Source organism: Schistocerca americana, chromosome 6 (assembly GCF_021461395.2).
Source record: "Schistocerca americana isolate TAMUIC-IGC-003095 chromosome 6, iqSchAmer2.1, whole genome shotgun sequence".
Taxonomy (NCBI): Eukaryota; Metazoa; Arthropoda; class Insecta; order Orthoptera; family Acrididae; genus Schistocerca; species Schistocerca americana.
Genome location: NC_060124.1, coordinates 204,762,912 through 204,785,957, shown reverse-complemented (window position 1 = coordinate 204,785,957; position 23,046 = coordinate 204,762,912). Strand labels below are relative to the sequence as shown.

The following is a 23,046-nucleotide window of genomic DNA, read 5'->3' as shown; positions in this document are numbered from 1 at the left end:
ACACACACACACACACACACACACACACACACACCATACACCATAGAGGTATGCGAGGGGAAAGATACAGACAAACTAGGTTTCATCTATTATGACAAGGCACGGTCCGATGGTCACTGCGTATGGAGCTCTGATTGTCACCAGGTGTGGAGCTCTGGTTCTCAACTTGTGTGAAGCAGAGGGTGTGACTTCATTAAAAAAATAAATAAAGAAGGAAAAGAAATGGAAAACATATTTTATCTTAGTATAGCCCTTAAAATTTTGTTCATATTTTGCATAAAGACCGGTGATATATTTTGTAAAGACAAGAGCTTCTTGCTTCAGAAGATAATTGTACCTATCACAGGGTACTGCTTAGTACTGCCTCTACGTTTAAACTGGAAACAGTAATGAAAGGCAAATTTTATCTAGATGGGCACGCGCTTTTCCAAGAGTTAGTAACACTTGTATTTTTACTGTCATGTAGACCACAGAGAAGATGAGAAAAGAAAGGTAAAGAAATTGCATAATATTTGTTCCAAAAAATTTGTGATCCTCTTCAAATAAACAACAAGGAAGAAGTCAGTTGCAGTCAGAGATGTGCTGTAAGGCACTAGGTTTGAGAAAGTGATATTGGTGTGCACTTGCAACATACTTGAAGAGAGATGAGACTTAGCTTGGAAAACAGTACTCAGTAAATTTAATGAATCAGTATTTAAAATGCATCATGAAACAGCTTACTCCATCATACATTCAACTTGAGAATCATACAAGATGATTAGAGCACATACAAAGGCCTGTGGGCATTCACTCCACACACATAGATCAAGCAAGTAAAGAGCATAACCAATGATAGTAGAGAAAGTTTGCTCATCATGCAGTATCAGTGGCTTATGGAGCATATATTTTGACAACATAACATAATTTGAAAATCTCTCCAGGTCTCCCCCACACAGCTGGTCTCCCAATGAGAGAAATGTTGTATAAAATAGAGGCCACGTAGCAGAGGGCTCCGGTACTTCAACAGAATGGAGGAAATTAAGCTTCAGTCCTGAAGGGAACCACATTTGTATGTTTAGAAATGTCTATTTGAAAGGTTTGAAAGGCACAGGGTTCCTTCTTAAAAACAATTTTGTTGAAACAATATGTAAGTTCCCAGAATGTAAGTTTACTGACCTGGTTCTTCACCTTCAGTAATCTCACAACCTGTTGTCTTGAGTTGTCGTCATGCTATTTACCAAATAAAGCACACAACACTGTAACAATGATTTTTGATCACTTCATGTTCTTTGTCCACAAGGTTCTCTTTTTGTTGATCAGCTTCGAAATATGCTGGAGTCTCAATATTAAATACAGATCAGTAAGATACCCTAATTAACAAACATTCATAAAGTTCACTGGTCGCAGGTGAGTTTAATACTCTACATTACTCTGATTGATCTAGTGGTTTCACATTTTATCATTTTGGCACTGATGCAGGTTGACATGAGAATCATGTAGATGTTGACATTTTGAATACTGACTGATCTTATGTAATGATATTGTCACATCTATTTGTACATTTTGCTAGTTAAACACCGACTGATTGGCGTTTTTGTGTGCCACACCTATTTATAGACGTGCTCAATACAGGAACCACAAAATGGTAAAATACACATTTATTACACGTTAAATAATAAAATAAAAAACTGGAAATTTAAAAGAGACAAAGACACAACAGACAGTGACATAAGTTTTTTAAGTAATATCAGTGTAATTAGTGCATTGTCAAAGGGTAGTTGCTATTTTGTGGGAGAGCAATATTTACAAAACGTGGATTCCTGAAGTTCTGTTAAAACCGTAAGAAGCATAATTTTCAGAATTGAGTAATTAACAAACTAACATGTTAATTTAATGAAAGGAGACATTTTTGGATTTAGAAAAATCAGTGCTGCAAAACTATGTTACTGAGTTTTGGATATAATCACAATTTAAGATTGGAGCATTCTAGAACAAGAAATTTTTAGTATGAATAATCTTTAAAATGAAGCTTTAGGAAAAGTAAAACTTTCATTGAAAAGGAGAAAATGAGGGCTTTCAAATGAACAATACCAGTTTAGAAATTAACAACTATTAGCTGATAAAAAATGTCATGATGACTGGTTAGCATGTATAGTAAATCATGAATATTTCATTAGAAATAACATTATTATCAGTAATTGAGAACTCACACAGTGAGTAATAAAGTTTTAAGAAGCACTGTTTAGATAAGAAATTAGATATTTTGAGTGACTGTTGTGTATATACTATTAACAAAATAAGATCAAATAAGGAAAAAACTTGTATTGATGTCAGGAGTGGCATAAGAACAAATAGTAGGATAATCCACGTTGCTCTATTACAAACAGTTGTGATGCCTGTAAGTCAGCAGGCAGAGTGTCTGTATTAGGAATGTACACACACACACACACACACACACACACACACACACACACACACACACACACACAGAGAGAGAGAGAGAGAGAGAGAGAGAGAGAGAGAGAGAGAGATATATATATGTGCAAGCCATGCTCTCAACTGAAATGCCTATGATTCTCAGATAGATGTCACCAAGAGAGTCCTTTGCAACGTGGGACAAGAGTATTTTCTCTCACAGTGAGTGAGTGCTAGACTTGCACATTTATCTGACATCCACAGGAGATGCGTTTTGATGCAAAAGGAGGCTCCTTTGCTCTCAAGTTATATAGGATTTTTATGTTCCTACTTTAGCAAACATCTTAGAAGTGTAATATAATGTGGAATTCCTGTTTTATGTGGACTGCCTCAGATGGTCTGCTGCTTATGTGGGAATTAGTAAGCAAAAATATGAGATAGTCAGAAAAGACCCTTTAATGGCCCTGACACACTGACGACCATACGTGATCCAGGCATTAGCAAACATACCTACATCTACATCTACATCTGTACTCCACAAGCCACCTGACGGTGTGTGGCGGAGGGTACTTTGAGTACCTCTATCAGTTCTCCCTTCTATTCCAGTCTCGTATTGTTCGTGGAAAGAAAGATTGGTGGTATGCCTCTGTGTGGGCTCTAATCTCTCTGATTTTATCCTCATGATCTCTTCGCGAGATATACGTAGGAGGGAGCAATATACTGCTTGACTCCTCGGTGAAGGTATGTTCTTGAAACTTCAACAAAAGCCCATACCGAGCTACTGAGCGTCTCTCCTGCAGAGTCTTCCACTGGAGTTTATCTATCATCTCGGTAACGCTTTCGCGATTACTAAATGATCCTGTAACGAAGCGCACTGCTCTCCGTTGGATCTTCTCTATCTCTCCTATCGACCCTATCCGGTACGGATCCCACACTGGTGAGCAATATTCAAGCAGTGGGCGAAGAAGTGTACTGTAACCTACTTCCTTTGTTTTCGGATTGCATTTCCTTAGGATTCTTCCAATGAATCTCATTCTGGCATCCACTTTACCAATGATCAACTTTATATGATCATTCCATTTTAAATCACTCCTAATACCTACTCCCAGATAATTCATGGAGTTACCTGCGTCCAGTTGCTGACCTGCTATATTGTAGCTAAATGATAAAGGATCTTTCTTTCTATGTATTCGCAGCACATTACACTTGTCTACATTGAGAGTCAATTGCCATTCCCTGCACCATGCGTCAGTTTGTTGCAGATCCTCCTGCATTTCCGTACAGTTTTCCATTGTTACAACCTCTCGATATACTACAGCATCACCCGCAAAAAGCCTCAGTGAACTTCTGATGTTATCCACAAGGTCATTTATGTATATTGTGAATAGCAGTGGTCCTACAACACTCCCCTGCGGCACACCTGAGATCACTCTTCCTTCGGAAGACTTCTCTCCATTGATAATGAGATGCTGGGTTCAATAGATTACTGTCTCGCTCCAGTAGAGTCTGATATTTTGTGATGACAATGAAATTATGGAGGTTGTCTTGAGTCTCAGTTGCAGTGATCAGGAAGGTTATAACAACCTCCAGCATGAGTCTAGCAACTATCATTCCACCTCTTATGTTGGATTTGTACTCGTATTTTGGAGAAGTGAGATTAAAACTCCCTGTCTGGCCACACTGACTTCATTTTTCAGTGATTTATCAAATTCATCTGAGGTGGATGCTAGGGTAGTTTCTTAAGTAATAGCATTGCTGATTTCTTTTCTCATCTGTGTCCAATCCAAGATTTTACTCCTTCTCTAATGAGCTGAACATTGACGGGGTGTTTTTTCCCAAACCTTTACTCCTCCACCTGTGGTAACCAAACTCTTCTGGAGAAGGGGTGCAACTATTTGAGGTTATTTATTATTTTTTCAGTGATTTCTCCCTGGATGATTAGCATTTGTTTGATCAAGGTGGTGACTTACTTCAAGACTGTTTCAGTTTAGGAAATAGCTGTATTCTGTGAGGCTGGCATAACATTCCACCCACTTGTCTCATGTTTATGAGAAAGTCATTTATTCCCTGTACTTTTTCCTGACTTATAACAACTTCCTAATAATGGTGACCAACAAAGAAATGCTTGTGTTGATAAAAAAGATAGCTAGAAGTCACTAGTTTCATATTGTTACCTAAGGAAACAATTTTCATTGCTGCCTCCAGACTAATGAGGCTCTTAGCCATAGCTGTGATGATTAACTAACTTGTATGCAACTTATGCGGCCTAAAAGTTCATTTCATGAAAGGCCTAGTAAAAGGACCATTTCTGCCTGCTGCAGTTATAGATCTGGTTCACCAAGGCTGCGAGCATGATGATTATTTATAGTATAATCAATCCTTTCAAAATTGTGGCACCTTTAATAATAGAATTTATATTAGTGATCAAAATTTCTCACATTCAGGCTCAATATGTCAACCAGAATCAAGTTTACATGATATGAGCAGAAAAATTATATCTGTGTATTTACAATGTGTTGGTTCTAAGTTTTCTGTATCAAAAGGAGAATTCAAGAAAACTGTAAAATTATGAGAAGACAGAATAGTCAGCCAATGCTTAACTCCAGAAGACAACATTTCAGTACTGCCGGAAGACAGTACAAAAATGAAAAACTGCTCCTAGCTTTTGGAACTGACTGTAACATTGAGACCCCTCTTTGTTTCATCTTGTTCACACAACAGGTGTGTCAACTCTCAATGTGGGACCTGAGTGAACTGCCCCTCCTTTCCAACCTTCCCCAACCCACCCCATTTTCCCTCCGAAGGAAGGAAGTAAAAGTTCGGAAAGCTGTGAACAACATTTTCATTTTTAAATGTATCTACCGGTAGTAATAAATGTCACCCCCTAGATATAAGTTCTGGCCAGCTATTCTGCCTATTTGCAATTTTACAGTGAAAGCTTGGTGGTAAAGTGCCAGACCAAATCCAAAGATCTTGGGTTTGATTACCTGGTCATTCCTTGGATTTTTATCTATCACTTTTCACTTAATTCAAAGATGGCAATGTTTATTAATAAGAAAAATGTAATAGTGCACTATGGTTCACAATCCCAGTTCAACTGTATGTCCTGGTCAGGTAAATCAGTTCAAAGATTGGAGAAGGCCAACAGCATACCAGGACCGTGCCTAGTAAAGCTCTTTGTGGTATTCAACCCAGCCTTATAGTTGATGACAGCTTCATCTTTTTCACAAGTTTTAAGTGATGAAAAGCAGTTCCAGTTAGAAGTACAATTTATTAGACAGAACCAGTTTCTCTGAACAAAGAGAGGAGGATTTCTAAGTTTTGTTTTTGGTTTACAGAATTACACATTTAGAACCAGTTTCCTAAGTATCTTCTGACTGGTTGAGACACATTTAAGTCTGTACATATATAATTAAATTTGCAGTTTGAAAATGCTGCATGAAAAAAGAAAGAAAGAACTGCTGCTCGGAATGATATCAAATTTGAACAGGATATTATTGAATAAGTGGAAAATGTTATGGAACCAAAAAGAATTTAATAAAAATCTTTCCCACTGCATGGTGTGTAAACATCATAACGTAAATAAATTCCACTACAAATGACAGATGAATCACAATATGATGGCTATGGTGTGAGTTGCATATTAAACCAATCGTACTATGCAGTGTGGTTGACCACACAAGTTTGGTACAGCTCGTTAGGTCATACCACATCGGATGGAAAAAATCAGTTTTTGATTGTTCTGAGGCCAAAAACCACATAAAAAGGAACAATGAAATTGACTTTAAATTGTCATGAGACTGGTGCAACACAAATTCAATACTCTGTTGATCGTTTTCAGCTACAAGTTGAAACTGAGAAACGGAATGTTCCACAACAGATAGAAATATATTGGGGATAATGTTCAGAATGTGTTGCTCAGTGTGTGCCTTCAGTTCAGCTGTATTTGTAATCAGAGAACAGAACACAGCGTCTTTCCGATAAACCCACTGCCAGAAGTCATAGTGATTAAGATCAGGTGATCTGGATGGCCACAGCAAAGGGAAATGATGGCTAATTATTCTAGCAGTTCCAAAATACCTCTGCAGCAGCTGCTTTACTAGCTATGCAATGTGTCAAGGAGTGCCATCTTGCACAAAAATGATCCTACCCACACATGCATGCTGCTGAAGGGCTGGAATGACACGGAAGGCTCTCAGCGCATTTACTAGTGATGGTACAGGCAACAGAACCCGCAGGACTCATCTCCTCAAAAAAGTATGTCCCTACGATAAACGATGCCATCAACCCGTGCTGTACAATTGCCTTTGCAGAATGAAGTGGTAACAGTTGATATGCGAGCAGATTTTCTGTTGCCAGTGTTCTGCTGTTCTGTGTATTGATATCTCCTTGCAGATAGAAACGGGCTTCATCTGCCCTCATGATCTCGCATGGCCATTAATTGTCGACTTCCATATGAGCAAGAAATTCTAGAACAGCTGTTAGCATTACTCCAGGTCAGCATGAAGCAGCACCTAAAAATGAGTAAATTTTTCGTGAATTCCAATGCAGAATGTTTCGTAGAATTTTATGCACCATGCTCACAAGCATATCCCAAGTTCAGGAAATTCCCCTTGCGCTGCATGTTTGCGCACCACCATTTGACCCCTACTGCAATGCTGACACCAGATCAGTTGTTGTCCTCCATCTACCACACTGCACTTCAAAACAGACTTCCTTTTGAAATTTTATAATCTTTTTCTCCAGACCCTGGGCAAACACTGGACCAACCCCTGAGTGTTCAGAACTTCTACACAGCTACTGGCACCCAGTCACTGTTCTTGTGAAGTGCTTTACCAGCACCGTGCAATACTGCATTGAGACAATCATGCTGAGAATCTCAGATGCAAACTGAGGAAAGACCGTGCACCTCCCATTTTGCATATTCTGCCCCTACAGCACCACATAGTGCATTATTATTATTATTATTATTATTATTATTTTCACCCCCTCATAATGTTTCTGCCTTCTTCAATAATATTCCATTCAAATTTGTTGTCATTCTGAACAGTGGTTCTTTCTTTGTATCATTTTGAAACTGGAAATTCCATTATAATCACCCTTTACAATAAAGTTAATATTTGCACTTTTCATTGATGAGGTGTCAGTGACATTTCTTGATCTAGCATAAAATGATTACAAATTTGTGTGTTTGTAAAGACGAGCAAAATACAAGGAGAGATGGTAATATTTTAAAGGATAATCTTGTTTATCTTTTAAGTCATCTGTAGTCTACAGGTAGTGGTAGTTTTGATTGCCCTCTAGATCCTTAAAATGTTTTAGGATTTGTAAATAATCAATTGGTAATTTCACCTTTGTCTATCTTTTTCAGAGACTGCAGTGCATAACATGGGGTGTATTTCCAGCAAAACTGACATCAATGACCTTCACCCCAATGTTTTTCAGGTAAATGATGACTTCGTGTTATAGTGATGCAATGACATGAAAACCAGACCCATTCCTTCCCAGTAAGAAATGTCACTAGTTTTACAATTAATAAGCACAAAAAAATTGTACCAAGCCTCTATGACATCTCTGCTATCCCCACTTGGATACAAATGAAACTTTTAAAACTTCAGTTTCCTATTACTTTGGCATGTTCTCCAACTGGTTTAATCCAAGCCCTTACCATTTAGTCTTTTTTGTCTGTGCTGCACGCAAAAAATGTTTGTCTGTTGTATAGTAATGCTTAATCAGAAAATATGCTCCTCTTACATTGATACTAATATATAACTGCCACATACATCATATTACTGTATTTTTTTTTTTTTTCGTATTTCCTTGTTAACAAAAACTAGCAGCGTATAACATTTTGAAAGCAGTTTCACCCCTATATTAATTTCCTTTTTCCTCAATACCTTCATTCAGCTTAGTAAAAGTGTTATACATTCTTTTAGCAATTACTCAGTTTTGCTTATTTATGTTATGTAGAAGCTTCACTTATGCCAGTAAACATAAATGACAACACAGAATGGACCAGGAAAGGTGTGATACATAAATTTCACAGTGATGTGAAAAAAATCTTATTTGTTTGGCGACCTCTCAGCTGTGCTTTCATATTTTTTGGTACAGCTAGCTTTTTAAACTATCTTTATTCATACAAATTTTCATTTTGTTTATACTTTTCTTGTTTGAACCTGCTTAGGGTTATTAAAAAATTACAAAGGAACTGATGCAATTTTTTTCCAAAATGCTTCCTCAAATTGAGGTACCATTTAATCCAATGTTATACATTTGAAGGAGACCCAATTTTTACGACTTGCATGACATGATGGCTGAGGTACTAAACCTATTTAATTCCACATATTGTGTATATTACAAGGATAAAAAATATCACTTCTTACATTTTAATTTTTATAATTTTTTTTCCAATAAAAATGTTATTTTTTCTATAATTTTGTTGTTTCTGCAATAAAGCTTAGGTCTACTACATAAGTATGGACTATTGCAAGTTACAGAAAAAAATTAGAGTAATGCTTTATAGACTTTAGGAAATATTTGTACCTGAATTCTGAAAATCACAGCTTGCGGGAAACTGCGAATGAAGGTATGACTCCAATTAAACTGTGCCTCAGAACATTCCTGAAGCATAGTCTTCATCTTACAGCATTTCTTCGCCTTCAAGCTTCCTCTTGGCATTCCTTTTAGCACTTCTTGGTTCTTTGGGAACATGAAGAGCGAGTCTTTCAGCTTCATGCACCCACTGTCTGTCACACGCATACAATTGATCTTCCATATTAGAACCACATTTTATGCCTAAATTTCTCAGGACTTCCAACCTTCCTATCACTCCATCACTGAAACATATTGCTGCATCTAAAACCAACTTGTAATGTATTTAGTCCTACAAAAGCATTCTTGGGTAATCTTTCCCATATGCAGTTGTTGAAACTTTCATTTGTATTCTGAGTGTCCCCATGAAAACATTTACTAAGCAAAACAGGGTCACTCAGGTCTCTAAAAATTGGTGTTATTTCATTCATAACAGGCTCAGGAAGAGAATGCTTATGATAGTGCATTTGACCACTTTCTTTTGATTTTTGGTAACCCCACCAAGAATCTGCTCCTTTAGGCAAAAGTCCATGAACAGGGTGGTCATCTGTGGACAACTTATGAAAGTAGGTGGCCCATACAGCTTTTTTTCTCATTGCTGTAACATCATTCAGAGGTGTAGCTCGTCTAATGGCCAGTCCATAATAACTCTGAAGAAGCTCTATTTCAGTTTCTGTCAGTCTGCGGCCAGACAGAGATTTTCCCTCAGATAGCAACTTTCCATTCATTTCTCTTCTTAGCTTCCTCAATCTAGCACCCATCCTCTTTTGCACATGTCCACAACACTCCAGTTTTGTGACCATGGTATCACTATAAACATTGAACTGATTAATTTTATTTAAAGCTTTAGAGTCCCCATCACCTACGTACTTCGTATATCTAATGTTATAAACAGGCACCGACATCTGAAATATTTGTAGAGCTCCATCATACTCCATACCCCCACTGTAACCATCATAATTTGTAGAACACTGATGTTCAAGATGTCCTTCAGTGTTACCATGGCAAGTATGGCACTACTTGGATAAGCACTCAACATCACCGAGCGAGGTGGCGCAGTGGTTAGACACTGGACTCGCTTTCGGGAGGACGACGGTTTAATCCCGCGTCCGGCCATCCTGATTTAGTTTTTCCGTGATTTCCCTAAATCACTCCAGGCAAATGCCGGGATGGTTCCTCTGAAAGGGCACGGCCGACTTCCTTCCACATCCTTCCCTAAACCGATGAGACCGATGACCACGCAGTCTGGTCTCCTTGCCCAAACATCCAACCAACCAACCAACTCAACATCAGCAACTTTCCCATCCTCCAGAGAAGTAGCACGTACAACACCATTCAGGGAACGATGTCCTCAATGTTGCCATGTCCCATCAGGTGCAACAGCAATGTTCCTGGTTCCAATAATATGTACAGTTTCTTCTACTGCACATTTCATAGATGCCTTAGAACAACCGTCAAGGCACCTAAAAGTATTTTTATGTACTTGCTGAACCTACTGGGAGGAGGAGGAAGGTCCATCAAACCATAGAACGTTTGAGCAGCCTTTTTTTTCCTTTTCCTATTGCCCGCATTGCGTACACTAACTTCAAATTCACATCATATGAATTGCATACAATGTTCAAAGTCATTTTCGAGGTAGATTTATTGCAGGATCTACACAGAACAACTAATTTTGATGCTAAACCCTTCCTGCTACTTTGCTGTTCAATTATTTTCAGATGGCCTACACCATCACATTGTTTACATTTTGCCACTTCCTTTATCAAAGAAGATAAGATGCCCGCATTAACAGGAACAAATCCACTACAAACAGTGTCATTGTTAACACCAAAATTTGAATCACCAGGAGGCATGCCATGTGGGATTTTTTTCCCTGAAGAACTGATACATAGGTTACTTTCAGCAGTGTGGCTTGCTTTGTTTGTGAACTGGTTACCAGGGAATTTCCTTTTATTGAATTTCTTGATGCGTGGCATAGTTCATATTTATTGCATACTAAAGGATATGTACTTCCACAAATATATGTAGCACGTGGGCAACAAACATTCAGTAACATGTGAACAAACTGCTTCAGTGAAACAAAAGTAACTACTAGCAAAGATAATCATTTACAGACACTAGAAACCTGCACTGTTAACCAACATATACAATGTATCATACATATAATCGCTGCAAACAGAAGGTTCACAGTTCTCTTTGAAATTATACTGGTTTCTGTAACAGAAATAAAGGGGACGTGACGGCATACGTGATCGTAACTTTAAAATTTGGTATATATAGGTCATTTTTCATTTGATACCCTACAATGTGTATATAAATGTGATCAGGAAAGACTATAGAATTTAATAAAGTCATAAAAAATTTCAATTTTTCCACCATTTATAAGTACTCTGTGATTTCTCTAAACCAGTTTTAGTCTTCTATTGTTTTCCTAAATCAATTAGGCAAATTCTGGGGTAGTTCCTTTGGAAAGGACACAGCTATTTTTTCCCATCCAAGCATGTATCCTGCTTTTAATTATCTAGTTGTCAGTGTCAGTGGGGCATTAAACTCTAATCTTTATTAATTTTTGCTGTACTCTCTCCGCTTGATGAATTTTAATCCACCAGCACTGATCCCAGTCATGAAGTATACATCACAAACACTCTGATTTGGCTGGCCACTCACCACATTTTCCTGTTTATTTGCTCTCTCCCCCCCCCCCCCCCCCCCCCCCCACTCCCCCCACCCCAATCTCCCAATGGCTTCCACTTCTTTTTGCTCTGTCTCATGTTGAGTGTGTTAACATTCGGAAAGTGCTGTCAGTTGAGCAGCATTTCTACATTCTACACAATGTCCTCCTTTACCAGTAAAGCAATATATATAGTATCCATTTAATGTGGCATCTTTCCCTGTAAACAAATATGTTATCTTGTTTATCATTCTGTTCTTCACAAAGCAGTTGTATTTCAGCAATACTCTCAGCTGAATATTTAGCTATTGAGTGCTACTATACCTGTTTTGGAACTGTTTACAAAATAATTATTATTTGTTTCATTAGCAGTCAAACATCCGTGGGTATTTTGTTCTAGGACCATCCTAAAGCATTCTATGAGGAGGTACCCAGAAGCAACCAAACTTTTTTTAAACTTATTTATTCACATTTTAAGCACAAACTTTCAGTTCCCTTCAAAGTACTCTCCACTTATGCTAAAACACTTTTGTAATATTTTATTCAATTTGCAAAACATTGTTTAAATTCATCTCATGTTATTCTTGACAGTGCCTCCGTCTGTTTTTTCTTCACCTCAGCAAACACCAGCAAAACATTCCCTTTCATGTTTCTTTTCATTCTAGGAAATAAAAAAAATTGCACGGGTCATGGTCGGTGAGTATGGGGGGGGGGGGGGGGGGGGGGTAAGGAACAGGATCATGCCATTTTTGTCAATCAACTGCCCCGAATCAAGGCTGCGTCCACCACAGACTGTTGCACAATCTATTCAAAACTCCCAAGTAGAAAGAATGGTACATTGTCTGACCGTCAGGAACAAACTCTGAATGGAATTCTCACATTGAAAAAACAAATCAGCATTGTTTTAATGTTTGATTTCACCTGCCAGGCTTTCTTGGGGTGAGGGGAACTTGAAGTCTCCCACTGGCTTGATTGTCACTTTGATTGAGGGTTGTAAGCATAGCTTCAGTTTTTGTCACCGGTGATAATTTTTGAAAAAAAAAGTTTGGACCATTTAGGGACTCTTTTTTTTTAAAGCACAGCAATGGTACAGTTTTGGCATGAATTCAGCAGCCACCCTTTTCCTTCTCAAATCTTCTGTCACAATTCACTGCACTGAACTCCAAGTCACTCCCAACGGCCCCAATTCTCAACATTTTCATTTGTTTGGTCCGTGGAAGGACGACTAGAATGAAGTTTGTCATCAGTTGACATTTCACCATTTTTTAAATGGGAAAACACCTAAAACGCTTGAGTTTTCCCTATAGCATCATCCTATATGCCATTTTAACATTTCAATGGTTTCTGTTCCTTTTTTCCCTAGCAGAAAGCAGAACTTTACTGCCACACACTGTTCCTGGAAATCAGCCGTTGCAAACACGACAATCAAACAAAACAGTTGTCAGTATAAACTCTGCCGAACCTAATCCTGACCTCCTTCAGCAGTGGTGCTGTGCTTACTGACCCTGGAATGTTTGCTCTACGTGCACCTAGCAGCAAATTGCGGTACTACAGAAACTCTGTCCACCAAAAATTAGTCTGGTTTGTTCTTTGGGGGGGGGGGGGGGGGGGGGATCTCGTCATATAATTGCTATGTGGTGTTGGCCACAGGCAGCTGTGTTCTAAAACTTTGGCCAATCATGGCACAAAATATTAATGTGTAATGCACTTTATAATATAGCACCATGGAATTATTTAAATTTGTGTATTATTTTACTGGTGAAGAAATGTAATCAATCAATTACATTTCAAAGTGTCCATTTATCTTATTATCATGTGGCACTGCTTTCAATTTGTTGCATGTCATCATCAGTTTCAACTAGTTTTCACTGATAAATAATCTCTGATAAGGTTTACCTATCAATTTGAATGTTTTTATGTGTTACTTCACAGGTGATAAATGTGGATGAAGCTGGTAACAGATTAAGCTCAGGTCAGTTGGAAATTACAGAGAGTCACCTCATATTTTATCAGCGGAAGAAGGAACCAATAAAATGGCCTCTTCGTAGCCTGCGCCGTTACGGCTTCGACGCAGAACTCTTCAGCTTTGAATCGGGCCGTCGTTGTCCCACCGGTGCCGGAATTTACGCATTTCGTTGTCAGCGAGCAGAACAACTCTTCAATCTCCTGCAGGCTAAAATCCTCATGCGCAACAATGCCAGTGAAGATACTGTATCCAGAGAGTTTCCTGTTGCCTCTAACCCAGGCCCAATTTTTCCGACACGTATCAATGTACCATCATCAGACGGAAACTACCTCGATCCTGCTCCAGTGCGAAGGGGAAGTCGCACAGGACAGCCGACAAGTATAAGATTTGTGTCACAAAATAGTGGAGTGTCTACAAGATTGAGCAGTGTCGGAAGCAGTAGTAATGGTCCCATAAGCCCACAGGGCACAGCATCTCCTTCTCCTCCCCCTGTTCCTATACCTATTCCTCATCCACTTCCACCGACACCAGTAAGCAATTCTGCAAGTGCAACATATGTTAATGAAGAGTTATTTTCTTCTGCAGCAGATAACTTTGCCATTCCTTCAGTTCTAGAAAGTAATAAGAAATTAGCAGCTCGTCCTCTGTTTCATATAAATGGAACAACTCCAGTTAAACTGTCACCAGCTGTAGAGTGTGACCCTAGGATGCCCCACCTTCTTCCCAGCACAATTTCCTCATGTGAGATTAGCACAACGGTCACCACAACCCATTCTGATGCTGTAAAACACCCTCAGAGTAATTCATCAGGATCCTATGTAAATATTGATGTTAGTAATGTACCTTCATTATTGGCAGGTAGTGTAACAGAAGACACAAATTACGCACAGCTTGATTTGTCAGAGGCTCAACAAGGACACCTGTATATGAATGTTATTCCTGGCACTGACATTCTCAAAGCTACAGAAGCAAATAATGGCAGCTCGTGGAATAAAGCTACGTTCCCTAATTGTATTGTATCTATGCAACAAAGTGAAATGGATGTGGATGAACCTAGACATTGTTATGCAAACCTTGAACCTGGCAGTATTGAAGTTCCTTTGTCCCTTTTACCAAAAATGCCAGTTCAGCCACTTACCCAAATTCCAGCAGTTGATAAAGCATCTTCAGCTCAGAACCATCAATCTCACTCGATAACACCAACACTGGGCCAGTATCGACAAGTTAACTATATTGTCCTTGACCTGGATCAGAGTAAAGATTCTTCTGCAAGCAGTGCTTTACAGCAGCAGCAAACATCTCCATCTAGTTCTACTAGTCCTGCAACAGGATCAGTATCAACAGAATCTCCTCACCGTGGCTCGGAAGGCTATGCCACAATAGATTTCAATAAAACTGTTGCACTTTCACATTCTGTAAATCCTAGCATAGACAATGACAGTGAAAGTTCTCGTAAAACAAGGCACAATTCAACTATTAGCGATTTAGTATCAGCTCCTGCAATAAATAGCCCCACAGAGTAAAAGAAATGTATTTTCTTTTTCCATCGATGATATTTTGAGAAGAAATTAGGAAATTATTCCTTTTTTCGCGGGTGTATAATTAGTCCAAAGATTGACTGTACCAAAGATATTTTTAGACTTAATGAGGATTTTGAAGCATATTATTGAATGAGCCTATTGGAATGTGTCCAACATGAAGTTCATACATCGAATTGTTTACATTGTACAATAAGAAATATAACATATATATACATATATATTTTTTGCATGATAGCCCAAAGTGTAAATAATGCCAAAGAGATAATAATGCAATGTCTAGCCCCACTTTGGGGTGATTTTTAACTGCAGTGCTATATATACAGATATACACACATACATATACATATAGTTACATGTAAATTTGAGAGATATTGTGTGCCTGATTATATATTACATGTTGTGTGTTATACAAAATAAATGTGTATATTAAACTAACACCATAACTGTTTCACAACCTGCATCCCTCATATATTGGAATTTGGGTCATTGTTGGTGTCAGTTAAAAATTTGTGTCTATGAATTGTATTATCCATGATTCTGCAAGGTGCCTAGTTTTATACCGGGTACTTGCAAGTATAAAGAACAGCTGCTTGGTCTGGTATTATTCCTGTACATATTCACACAATCTGAACCACAACTTGCAGTATAATAATATTATGAGTCACAGAACATATCTAACAAGGAAACCCTTGAGTGCGAGGTCGCAAAAGGCCAATGATGTTTACGATGTTCGACACCCCACGTATTGTCTACCATGCAACCACAGTATTTGCTGCTAAATGGTAACAGGGGCAGGCCTGGAGGTATCCAATGGTGAGCACAGTATTACGCTACAGAGGTAGTTAAACTGCTTAGTCAACAAGTAACTCACAACATTGTTAGTGGTGTTGATACAAAACAGAGCAATGGCAATGATCTACAGTAACAGTTGGCAAAGTTGACATTTCATAAGAAAGGAATCCAAGGAGTGTCACAGATTGATGAAGAAGTGTTAGATGAAGTGTTAGCGTTTCTGCAAGATGAGTCAATGGAATGTGTAGTGTCATTTACACTCGACTGTGCAGACAGTGTACATGAGGACCCATGCAGTTCATCATACTTGTTGGATAGAGAACCACAAATCCCATCTCCAGTGAAATGTAGTGAAGAACAATATTTGTCCAAGGAAGCGGTACTGAACATAACTACATACGTGGAAGATCATCCACAGCAAAATGACTATGTAATACGAGGGCAGTTCAATAAGTAATGCAACACATTTTTTTTCTGAAACAGGGGTTGTTTTATTCAGCATTGAAATACACCAGGTTATTCCCCAATCTTTTAGCTACACAACACTATTTTTCAACATAATCTCCATTCAATGCTACGGCCTTACGCCACCTTGAAATGAGGGCCTGTATGCCTGCACGGTACCATTCCACCGGTCGATGTCGGAGCCAACGTCATACTGCATCAATAACTTCATCATCCGCGTAGTGCCTCCCACAGATTGCGTCCTTCATTGGGCCAAACATATGGAAATCCGACGGTGCGAGATTGGGGCTGTAGGGTGCATGAGGAAGAACAGTCCACTGAAGTTTTTTGAGCTCCTCTCGGGTGCGAAGACTTGTGTGAGGTCTTGCGTTGTCATGAAGAAGGAGAAGTTCGTTCAGATTTTTGTGCCTACGAACACGCTGAAGTCGTTTCTTCAATTTCTGAAGAGTAGCACAATACACTTCAGAGTTGATCGTTTGACCATGGGGAAGGACATCGAACAGAATAACCCCTTCAGCGTCCCAGAAGACTGTAACCATGACTTTACCAGCTGAGGGTATGGCTTTAAACTTTTTCTTGGTAGGGGAGTGGGTGTGGCGCCACTCCATTGATTGCCGTTTTGTTTCAGGTTCGAAGTGATGAACCCATGTTTCATCGCCTGTAACAATCTTTGACAAGAAATTGTCACCCTCAGCCACATGACGAGCAAGCAATTCCGCACAGATGGTTCTCCTTTGCTCTTTATGGTGTTCGGTTAGACAACGAGGGACCCAGCGGGAAAAAACCTTTGAATATCCCAACTGGTGAACAATTGTGACAGCACTACCAACAGAGATGTCAAGTTGAGCACTGAGTTGTTTGATGGTGATCCGTCGATCATCTCGAACAAGTGTGTTCGCACGCTCCGCCATTGCTGGAGTCACAGCTGTGCACGGCCGGCCCGCACGCGGGAGATCAGTCAATCTTGCTTGACCTTGCTGCGATGATGACACACGCTTTGGCCAACGACTCACCGTGCTTTTGTCCACTGCCAGATCACCGTAGACATTCTGCAAGCGCCTATGAATATCTGAGATGCCCTGGTTTTCCGCCAAAAGAAACTCGATCACTGCCCGTTGTTTGCAACGCACATCCGTTACAGACGCCATTTTAACAGCTCCGTACAGCGCTGCCACCTGTCGGAAGCCAATGAAACTATACGAGACGAAGCGGGAATGTTTGAAAATATTCCACAAGAAATTTCCGGTTTTTTCAACCAAAATTGGCCGAGAAAAAAAAATGTGTTGCATTACTTATTGAACTGCCCTCGTACATAAAAAAACTATGGATGTTCAAGGGAGGACAAGGCACATTTGTTACGAAAACTGGTGTTTGCACGTTTAAAGGATACTCGATGCAATTTACAAGATGTGGGTGATAGTGACGTGCTATGTTATGCACAACAAATTGCACATAACATAGATTATAGTGATTTCAAGGGAAGCAGTGGATGGTTGCATAACTTCAGACCTCAAACAGGGCCACAGAATTGGAGGACAGAAGACAACAAAATTTCCAACAAAGCATAAATTTGATGATGCATAGCAGACTGCGGAATTGGCCTGAAAATTTGTAGATGAGATAAACAAACTTATCCCATCATTCAGTAAGGAACTTGTTTTCAACTCTGACCAATCGGGATTTGAAGGGGAAATGCATATGAATGTAACTCTAGAAATTAGAGGTACCGAGAGAGTTTTACCAAGATGAACTAACATCAGTGCCTTATCACATTCATATATAATTACGCCAACTGTTAATCTCGATGGTAAATTGTGATTTTGCAGGGGCAGTAGGGAATATTTACGTAACAGCAAGCAAGAGTGGGAAAATGGGGGTAAAAGAACTACAACTGTGGTATGAGTACGGTTTTGGGCGAATAGCTGCTCAAAATAGCTTGCTTTTGCTTTATTCGTGGTCTGCATATAAAATTCATACTCCTTTAGAGCGCACTATTCCTCCTGCAAAGTGTCTGACTGTAACTCTTATCACCTGGAACCACTGGACAAATTCTGCCTCTGGCTGTTTGTTTTTTCCATGCATCTGCAGCTATGCCTTGAAGGGTAGCAAGTTTCACAATAAGCTCTATGACAAACTGTTTCGCATTTGGTTGCATGCCGTCACATTCCAGGAGTTCTCATAATCCTGTGTTACACCAGTGTGATTCTATATGCATTTCTCAAGAGTGGCTACCAGGCTTAACCTCCTCCACAGTTTGTAACTCCCAAGGAGTTTGCCTTCAATCTTGATGGTGCAAACCTTTATGATCACTGTGGAGTGCCATTTTTCATTCAGTTTTCGTGATGCGTCTTAATGGTTTGTTTTGAACATTTTTTGAATGCCGACCACCCCGGAAACTCATTTTCTGCCACCCTCCTGATGCACATGGTGAGTCATTAGCAGCCAATATTTTTCCTGTCCTCATCATTAAACAACAGTTTCACATGAGCTGTACTAAAGATTGAACTTACAACCTCACACTCGAGGGGTTCCTTGTAAATTAAATTTTCCTTGTGCCATTTACTTACAGGAAAGACAGACAGATGTGTGGGGTTGGAAGTGTTACACCATTCGTATCCAGATAAATATGATAAGTATGTAACAAAGATGTTGTCCAACATAAGAGATGGCATACATTGTAAAGCTAGAGAAGATCTGATCAGAATTAGTGTAGATAACTATTTTGAATTGACAGCTGTTGGACTAACAAAGCTAGGCATCCATAAGAAGGCAGTCATTCTGTGATTGTACTGCTCAGTTACACTAGTGTGGACACTTTCTTCAACATATTAACTGACATCCTAGAAAGAGTCTCAATAACATATGGAGACAATATTTCATATAGTTATTGACCAAATTAAAAAATTAAAGCTGCTGTCATAATCTACTCATAAAGAGCTGTTACCTTATGTCAAAGGTTTAACAATTCTTCTTCTTCTTCTTCTTCTTCTTCTTCTTCTTTCGCTTATGCCTTGTCCTGCAGCCTTCGCAGGATCGGCATTGTTGCAGTCGTATTTGGCATGGTTAATCAAAAGGGTTGACCAGATGCCCTTCCTGCCACCACCCCGTACCCCTCTGGGACGGAATCAGTGTACCCCAGCTGTCTGCGTGTAGTGTAAATCATGGAATAGTGCAAACATTTACCAAATGTCTGCGAGTCATGTAACGGAGCCGGAACACAGGGACCTGCCCGGTATTCACCTAGTGGGATGTGGAAAACCGCCTGAAAACCACATCCAAGCTGGCCAGCACTCCGGCCCTCGTCGCTAATCTGCCGGGCGGATTCAATCCGGGGCTGGCGCGCCTACCCAAGTCCAGGAAGCAGCACATTAGCGCTCTCAGCTAACCTGGCGGGTGTCAAAGGCTTAACACTACAAATCAGGGATTACAGTTAGTAACTATGTATATCTCTTGAGGCAGCGTAACTTGCGGTTCGCAAATTACCAGATTATAGATGAAAGGACTAAAATTTATCTCCTGCTACAGCTTCGCTGTTCATGCAGTAAGACTGCAGCATCACTCATGATATTGGAATTTATTACTTCTTTACTACAAACACTATTCACAACACATTGAGTTGTGTCAAAAACTAACTTTTGCTTAAAACAGAGTGCAAATTACCCAGACTGTACTTATCCAGTATTTGATAATGAGAGCAGTTAGGGACTTTCAACAAACTTTACACATAATTTCAAAACTACTCTAAACTTTTTCTCACTTACATGCATAACATCAAGTATTTAATTCATTAACTCATTTGTAAAGTAATCAGATGTTTGAAGCTGTTATGTACATGAGAGTTTGAATCTGTAAAGAATCTGGGGTGGCGGGTTTACTTCGTGAACATCTGGAACACTTTTGGCGTGACACAAATGGTAAATGCTACTACTATGGTATTAAAGATTTCAGCACCAGCCTTAAACCATGTACTTGCATATATCAATGGGGGGAGTTGTAAAGTATGTATAAATATCTTGGCCTCTCTGATCATTACTGTCAGAAAATAAAGCTAAAGACAAGCTTGATAAAACCCACAAGACTGCAAGTCTAAAAAAAGATCTTGGAATGTAAAATACATACTTTTCGAGGGCATTAGCAAATCATACCTGAGATGAAATGCATATGGAAAACAATGTAAATGCTAAGTTATTTAAATTCTCCACAATGTTTAACTTCATTTTTCAGGAAGCCTTTCCAAAAGTCGATACTTCAACAGCAGCAGCCAAGGAAAATAGATGGATATCTGCAGGTATTAGGAAATCCTATGAGACATTTAAATTTCTCAGCTTTTACAAAACCACTACCTAATCCACAGTTTCTAGATAAGTAACAGGTATAGAAAAATATACAGGAGGGTAATGTTTGCTGCAAAAATTCATTCAGTGATTAAGTAATACATAATGCAAAAAATAAAATCAAAATACCAGTAGTATGGGATGGCATAAACCATGAAACTGGAAAAGGCAGTCACAAGTATAATAAAATACAAATCAAATATTTGGTATTGTAAATATGAAGTAGAGTGCAACAACAGTGTTAGAAATTGCTGTAAAATTTCAAAACTGCAGGTCAGGGTAACAGTAATGTATAAATTGTGGCACTCTTTGAGTGATACAAGCCTTGGATGAGGTGTTTTGTTGAATGTGGAAATGCAGCTCAACAGGTATCGAAGGTTTGATCTTTCATCAATTTTCTTAGCTTCTCCCAATTTAGGAAACTTTTCTTCCAAATAATTGAAGGCCCTACCTCCTTTATTCATACCTTTTACCAAGTTCTTCAGAAGGCCCAACTTGAGACGAAGAGAAAGCAAAATAATTGTACTGTGTGCAACCAATTTCACATATGCCTTCCCAATAGCATATGACTTCCTTATAACCCACTCCTTGATTGTGTAGTGATTCTTGGTGTTGCAGCCATCCCAAAAAAAAAGAAGCAGTATTTCATAAACCCATCCTGTAAACATGTAAGGAGTGCAAAAACCTTTAAATCACAGCAAAGCTGCCATCCATGGTCTTCATAGGTGATAACTTCTAGCAGCTAAGCTACGGTTTCATAAGTTTCTTTCATGTCTACTGTATAAACCAAAGATGCCAATGGGAACGTTTTGCCATTATAAGGTAGTACTTCTTTTGAGATGTTTTTATTGGAGTCAGTAAATAGTTGCCCTTCTTGTGGCATATGTTGCACACATAACTGTATCATCAGACCATTGACACTTTTGTAACACACACCAAATTCTGCATGTTGAAATATTGAGGAAAGGAAGTATGTCTTGATCTAAAATAGGAAAATATTGTCCCTGGGGCTAGAAGGTTCCATTGCTTCAGTCTCCACCCCAAGAGGTCAGCTGGCCATTTTGCAAGGTTTAGATCCCAAACCAAATCGTTTTCAATTAAAGAGCTGAGGCAAAGTGTCATGAGATAGAGAGCACCTTCTGTTTCATTTGAAGTTGGGTCTGATACTGTATCTAGAAAGGTACAGACAGGAACAAGCAGTTCCTCATCTCAAGAGCATAGACGAGTGCACTGAAGATGCATTTGGATTCTATGTATAGTTTTGCTTAAATGCCCTGCAGTGTTTGTGAGACAGAAGTAACAGGCTGAAAAATGGCCTTTTAGTCTCTCTCAACACCATTGGAACAGCAAAGTGGCATGGCTCAGCATTTTCGTTTCAGCCATTCTGTTAAAGTGGTAGTACAGCTTATACAGGCAATATTAGGAGCAATTTTTTTTATCTTTATCACCAACAGGACAATCAAAATACAGTTTATATGCCTTTTTGGTTTTATTTGGCATTTTGGGTGAATTTCCCAGATATATAGCAAACATTGCTGGGGTGGTTTAGACAACAACATTTGCTAGTTGCCAGTTTTACTAAATATAAATTTTAAACAACACAACATTCCTCTATGTGTCAGAGGAACACCTACTGTGGTAACAAAAACTCACAATACACTGTTGGACAGGGGTAAGTATGATGAGAATTGCACTATAGTATTTCAACATGCACTAGATAATAAAGTCTCTTTTGCACTATGGACTTTCTTGTCATCAGGTAAGTAAAGTTTAGAATGTTTATCACATCAGCCATCTAATAACAATTTGTGGATCTTCTAACAGTCATGTAAAAAAATTAATTTAAAAAATAAGAAAAATTTAGACATCCATTCAAAAGAAGAAGTAAACAGCAAAACAAATAAGGTAAACAGTAGACAATCTTTAAAAACTCCAAAATCTTATGTGCTAGAAAGATAGATTCAGATTCTACACACCAAAACAAAGACATGAATTTATATATCACATCCTTGTTGTAGAATGGCTGATCAGTAGTTAATTTGCTTAGAGACAAGAGTCTGGCAAATGAAACCCATGAGCGGTCAACCAAGGTGATGTTTGATTATTATCACAGTGATCCTTGTAGCATTAGCTTGTTCAAGGATGCTGGTGTTGCTTTGTCAGTTTTGCCATTTGTTTTAATGATTTATGGACTCCAATACAATGATGAAAGTGTTGTTTTGGCCAAATCAGAAAGTGATCTACAGGCAGTTCAGTGGTATTAGGAGGATGTATGGGACACCTACTCGAGTC

At 38.9% G+C, this 23,046-nt stretch overlaps 1 protein-coding gene across 5 annotated transcripts in view; it reads left to right on the top strand.

Annotated features, from left to right (window-relative positions):
* The window catches only part of LOC124619684 (fibroblast growth factor receptor substrate 2), a 48,309-nt gene extending 32,711 nt beyond the window's left edge, over positions 1-15,598 (top strand). For all 5 annotated transcript variants that reach the window (XM_047146229.1, XM_047146234.1, XM_047146232.1 and 2 more), the window contains 2 exons: positions 7,766-7,839; positions 13,589-15,598. In XM_047146229.1, coding sequence (XP_047002185.1) covers positions 7,783-7,839; positions 13,589-15,145 — 1,614 coding nt within the window. In that variant the 5' untranslated portion in view covers positions 7,766-7,782 and the 3' untranslated portion in view covers positions 15,146-15,598. The remainder of the gene's footprint in view (positions 1-7,765; positions 7,840-13,588) is intronic.
* Positions 15,599-23,046: the final 7,448 nt, after the last annotated feature.